We start from the raw sequence: 6191 nt of genomic DNA, 5'->3' as shown, positions 1-6191 counted from the left end.
TAAAAGGACAAATACTGGGAGCTTTATTAGAAAATGTAACCATTTCCAAACAGTAAGGTCAGAGATGAACTGTGTAGCTCCAAATGGACCCACCAACACTGAAAAATACTGTCAAAAAAAAAGTCGGTGGAGTGGTTTGGTGTCCAAATATTTACCCATTTTTTTCATGAAAGAATAAAGGTGAAATAGCAGTACAGGTAAAGCCACAATGCTTATCATTTTAATTTGATTAAAGCATATTCAAACTAGTGTGTGATGGTATAAGAAGTGTTAAGAATAATTGATCCTGGTGAAGCTGATGCAGTCTCTGTTGCTTCATTCATGATTCATCATTAGTCTTCCCTGGCTGATCCATGTGGGTGGGAGGGGGCCAGAGGCATGCTCTGCTGTCTGCCAAACTATCTTCTTTGATACGACCGCTGTAGAGAACACACATCAGAAATGCTCCAATTGAACACATAGTGGCTTGGAGTCTGGGCAAAGCTGCAATAAATGAACTTAAAAACAGGCGCACAGAGGCCCATAGAGGTCGCTGTGATTTAAAGCTTCCAATTAGATCGTGTTTGTCGGCCATGTCTCACATTACAGCACATAAATGGGGGAATTTTAAAAAACAGATGCCACATTTTCAAAACATGTCTTGTTTATTTTTTGAAGCACACATCCAGTTTCTAGATGAATGAATAAAATTATTCGAGGACACACTTAGTAATAGAACAACTATCAGCAGGCATTGCTAATGAACCCTCTGCTGTCTGTCCCGAGGCCAGCGGCCATCAGGAGGAACACATCTGTCAAAAGACAATACACAGTGAGGGGGGGGGGGGGTCACATATAAAAGGAGTATAACAAAGCATTTCTAAAAAACAATGCCAAATAATAGAAGCAAAAAATGTTTAAGGAGGCATCTTTGAAAAATGAAAAATGATTTTAACAAAAGGAAAATAAAATCCAGATGTTAAAAATGAACGGGCCAAAATTTCCCTAAACTCACCTATGAGCCGGAGAAAGAGCAGCAACTTTAATGTCATCAATACTTCAAAAATAGGTATCTTACAGTGTTTTATTTTCTCAGTGTCTTTATACAGAGTATATTCATATAGTTTCTGTTGACTATTTTCACATTCTCACCACATAGTAACAAGTGCTTAAAGTACCGGTAAATCATTTTGAAAAAAAAAAAATCATGCACCTTTAATAGTTTTGTTGGCCTATAAAAAACAGGAATGTTCAAGGCGACAAAAAATATCCTCCTCCGATGCCTTTGTTCCAGAGCATTTCAAGGCTCCACTTTCTTACACTGTCTGACTAATCAGATCATGCCTACATAAGCTTTACACTGTGGAGAAAGCAACACAAAACCATACAGGGCAGGCAAGCGTCTCAACATAAAGGCTCCTTACTTCACGAGTCCAGAGAGGAAAGGCAGGCATTCTCCACTAAATTAGAAAACCCCCACATGTATAAAAACGTTGTCACACAATGTCAGCGTGTCCACAGGTGATTCTTGTGAAAGTCTGACTGAGCAGGTCCTTGAAGAAGAGGGTTGTCTTCCCCACAACAACTCCTGTTGGCTTTTTTAGGCCATAATTCATTGGGTTATAATATCCAGTAGTCTGCCCTGGTTGTGTCCTTCCCTCCTGGGACTGGCTGCTGGGGTTGTTGATCTGCACCGCTCTGATAGCAGAGGAAAGAGACAGGCAGGGCTGGTTTGAGGAGCGCAGGGGGGGCGACAAGAGAATGCGCCTCCACTGCACTGCACGAATGGCAACCGATCCTGAGATAGCAGGAGTCTGATACAAAAACACACCACAAAAGGCACTTTATAAAAAAGACAGTGCTTCTGTTCTAAGGAAATTCAAGTCGACAGAGTGAAAGAGAGAGCCAGAGTCCCAAAAACATTCTCTTCAGTGTGAGACTAAAGCAAGAGATGGTTTTGTTTTAACAATCAATCAAAGCACAAATTCACTATCCTGTCTCTCACAACCGCCTTGATTCATCCCCAGAGACCTCCGGGTCCAGCACGGTGAGAGAACGACAAAAAGAGAGAGAAAAAAAACATCACACTACAAACTCGCCACTAAAAAGTATAAAGCCAGAATACAGTTGCATTGCAGCAGGATTCATGTTTGTGGGCTTGGCCGCTGTGAGCCCGTTTAAGGGTCTGTTCCTCACATGTCTAACCTTGAGCCGGCGTCATGTTCTCCGCCCCTTCCTCTCCTGTTCCTCCCACAGCCCCACCCAGCCCCCCTCTCCACTCTCAGTCATCGTCCCCTCCTCCGTAGAGGTCGGCCAGCTTCTTGAAGCGAGGGCCCCAGTCGTTGAGGTAGTCGTAGTCCTGGTCCCCTGAGCTGATGGAGTTGAGTGAGCTGACAGAGCCGGCGGTCGAACCGCTGCCCTCGTAGTCAAAGACCAGCAGGGAGTCGTAGGGGGGAGCTGTGGGGTCATTGTCTGCCGCCCTCAGACCCTGGAGATACAGAAATGAGTACAGAGGATGTGAAAGATGTGCAGAACTCCCTCTACCTTTGACACCCTGTTCTGTGTGGTAAGACTTCTACACTGTATCAGGTAGGTCTCTCAGCAGAACTGGGTAAAGCCCTTTGTTGCTGTTCACCCAGAACGTAGCAGAGGTGATGACGTTTCATACAGTCAGGTTCAGTTTGCTGGACTGTAAATGTTTCAATAAACTACACCTCATCTTGCTCACACAACCATTACACTTTTATTGCTCCTCCATGGTCTGAATAATGTTTCAGGACCAGATACTGAGTTGTGTAAAAAAGCAAAACACTTTCAGGAGCATGCCTGCTTAGGGAATTACAATTGTGGAAAAAAAATGTAATATTGGTATTTTGTTTGGAAATCTTTCACCCTTTAAATCTGAAGTGGTGAGTCACATAAAACAGATGGCATTCAAAATGTGTGAAAACAACAAGAAGTTCTAGAAACAACACAAAAACAATTTTCCTTCCATTGTTGGTTGAACTTACATCAATAATGAAGTCTCCTATGTCTCCAGGATGGGGCAGACTGGGTCTGACCGGGTACTGAGACTCAGCAATCACAGGTCTCTCATCCACCCTGCGCACCCCTGCTGGCTTGTTAATGATGTGGTCTAAGGACTCGGGCTGCTGCAGCTGACTCAGGTCATAGTCCTGAGAAAAGGCAATGGAGAGAGTATTTAAAGACACAACATTTCTGAGTCCAACTCAGGTGGCCAGTTGGTACATAGATGTTCTTTAGCCTGTTCCCATTGTCTGCCCTCACAGATTGATGTTGTTTACTGTGAAGTACAAGACAGATCAAGACTGAGCTGCAGAGAAATCACTGCTACACATCTGTCTCTATCAGACTGTTGAGCAGTGGGGAATCTAGAGAAATCCGTGCGGTGGTAAAAAAAAAGGTGGTAAAGACATCTTAAAGTGAGGCAGAGAAAAAAGCTGATTTGATCACAATTTATCAAGTTCTGATTGGGCAGTAAGAGAAGTGACTCCAAACGATAATGAGGCCATATAAGTTTACCGTCTTTGTATAACGTGTGGCTAATGTTATACAATGTTGAAAAGCTCTTTAAAATTTAGTTAGCTAAGAGATAGTGGAAAACCAGCAAGAAGTGAAGTTTTTGTTTGCCTGGGTACAGACCTGACTTGGCGATATCACACATGCAATGCAATAACAGGTGTAGCCTTACATTTTTGCTGATGTTAGTTAAAAATGCTTCGCATCCTAGTCTTTGCTTGAGGAAAATACCCACAATTCATAGTTCTCTTTAGTTAAAAACAATGATGTTATGGGAAGTCTAAAATGATCAGTAGTGTTAAAGCATCTACAAAAACATGTTGATATTCAGATAACACTAAAGTCATGATTTATTGTATTCCATGAGTATTAATATAAACAATAATTAAACATCAGCTTCACAGTTAACCATCACATTCTTTGTAAAGCATGTTTGTTGTACAGGCAGTTGACTTCTTGACATGTCACGATGCATCTGGTGTCACTCTCAGAAATGTACAAACACTTCTGCTGCTCGTATTCATGTGCTAATTATTCTAACTGGACTATGTGCCTGCTGTTCATTCTATATTCAATGCTGATTTCTGTAAATCTAAACTAATTGCTTTACAACAAATGAACCGTCAGTGGTTAATACATACAAGCTTACAACTCTTATGTGAAAGTCTTTCAAGTGTGTTACTATGTGCTGTAAATGGAGCAGGTTGTTGAGGTGTCTTTATTTCTGCCCTGATAACAGTGGTAGTGCCTTAAAGTGGAAATGTGCCGACGTACACTGCAGCCATCTGATGCTGGCATGTGTTTATTCTCTAGATGTCTAGTGTGGGTGTTCGCAAAATAGCAAGTGTCAAAAATGGCAAAATTAATAATGCATTTCTGAATTAATCAAAGATGTTGGAGGTGAACATCGCTGAAGGTTTATATTTATGTAGAGAGTATTTATGGATTAGAATAACTAATGATTTCCAGCTAATCATATGGAAAGAGTTACACTTCATGTGGAGTTAAAGCCAAGCAGCTTTTTGTCCTGAGCGCTTGTTTGGAAGACAGAGGGCAGACTGCAGCCTGAAGTTTAACTCACTTTTTAAAAAAGGACATTTTGTTCTCTTCAGACTCTTTCTGCAGAACAGCTGAACAAAGCACTCCTCATTTCTGTGTTCTGTCACTCACAGTCATTTCAGTAAATACTGGAAGACATGATATTACCATTTCATTCTAAATTCAGCAGGCCTGATTGGTGTATTAACTGTGTATTTATTTACAATGGTTCATTTTTTTTTTATATGTAAGGGGCAGCTGATGCTTCTCTAATCAGTTGATTGGTGGTTTCGTCCTTAATCCTGCGGCCTCGACATGTCTTTTGGTAAGACACCTATCACTTATTGCTTCCGAAGGCATAACCACCGTGTCAGAAAGTGTTGGAACGTCATTAGATTAGTACTGATAGACAGTTTGGTAGTTTGTGTGAAAGGATGAATGCTAGCGTTAAGTTTAAAGAGATTTGATTAGTAATGAGAACACAAAGATGTCATAAAAGTGCAGTCCAGTTACCCTTCATCCAAATATTTAAGGGGCCATATTGATATGATGAATGGTAAATGGATTGCTTTTCTAGTCTGCCTGCATGTCACATTCACCCTGTCATGCCACATTCACACACTGATGGCAGGGGATGCTATGTAGAGTGCCCATCAGTGTTAATTAATCCCATTCACACACATTCACACGCTGCTGATTTTGCCATCGAGAGCAATTTGAGTTTCAGTGTTTCGCCCAATGACACCGAGACATGTGGACTACAGGAGCTCGGATTGAAGCGCCAACCTTCCTGTAAACAGACGACCCGCTCAACCACTGAGATTAAACTGATCTTTGTTGGCGCACCTAAACCTAAACTTTGACACATCCTTGTTCCATAATGATCAAAGTCAAACTCAGCAGAACAGTTGATATTACTCAAGGTTTAGCAGAAATGTGCTGCACCCCAACTGTGGTCATTACGGTCAAAACAGTGGCCAGACCCGAGCATGACAACAGCACCAAACTCTTCATATGAAGGAAACTGTTCAGAACATGCTCATGCTGTTTTAAAAAAAGCATAAAGAGATCAAACCCAGGTTACTTTTCCTCAGAGGGTACTTTGAGGTCTCTAGGAATCTTCACAAAATCTTCAATGAGATTTTGAGGATAGTGCCTTATAAGATTATTTGTTTTATTTTGGTCAACAATTTTTCACCTTTGAATAAACATATGGCTGAAGAGTTTTGTTCAATGGATTTTAATTTTTTTTTCTAGTTCTTGACAAAGAACATCACTCAAGGCGTGGTTCCTCATAAAAAAAGTATCTGCTCTTCAAACCATACCTGGTCCTCCTCCCCTCCTCCCTCTTCATCATACTTGAGGATGTTGTCTCTGACGTCGTCCTCGGGGTCGATCAGAAGGGGCTTTGCCTGCCGCTCCTTCTCTCTGCGCTTCATCCAAACCACAAACAGCAGAACCATGCCTGAAAAACACACACAAAAAATAAATAATCAACAATCAACACAGACATGATAACGACCAGCTCACACTGAGTAAAGATCTCTTAAAGTTGTAGCTTTATTATAGCAACATTTTGCCATTTTCATGAAGTAAAGTATAGGCTAATACAATGATCCAAAGTGCATAGAGCA

General features: G+C 41.3%; 1 protein-coding gene across 2 annotated transcripts in view; it reads right to left on the bottom strand.

The window, feature by feature from the left end:
* cdh4 (cadherin 4, type 1, R-cadherin (retinal)) overlaps window positions 1-6191 on the bottom strand; it is a 198150-nt gene continuing 191959 nt past the window's right edge. For both annotated transcript variants that reach the window (XM_029277329.2, XM_029277330.2), the window contains exons 15-17: window positions 5883-6022; window positions 2991-3155; window positions 1-2467 (exon numbers count right to left, since the gene is read on the bottom strand). In XM_029277329.2, coding sequence (XP_029133162.1) covers window positions 2261-2467; window positions 2991-3155; window positions 5883-6022 — 512 coding nt within the window. In that variant the 3' untranslated portion in view covers window positions 1-2260. The remainder of the gene's footprint in view (window positions 2468-2990; window positions 3156-5882; window positions 6023-6191) is intronic.

This window comes from Labrus bergylta, chromosome 5 (genome assembly GCF_963930695.1).
Source record: "Labrus bergylta chromosome 5, fLabBer1.1, whole genome shotgun sequence".
In the NCBI taxonomy this organism is placed as follows: domain Eukaryota; kingdom Metazoa; phylum Chordata; class Actinopteri; order Labriformes; family Labridae; genus Labrus; species Labrus bergylta.
Note: the sequence above shows the minus strand (reverse complement) of the source record. Positions and strands in the feature narration are given on the sequence as shown.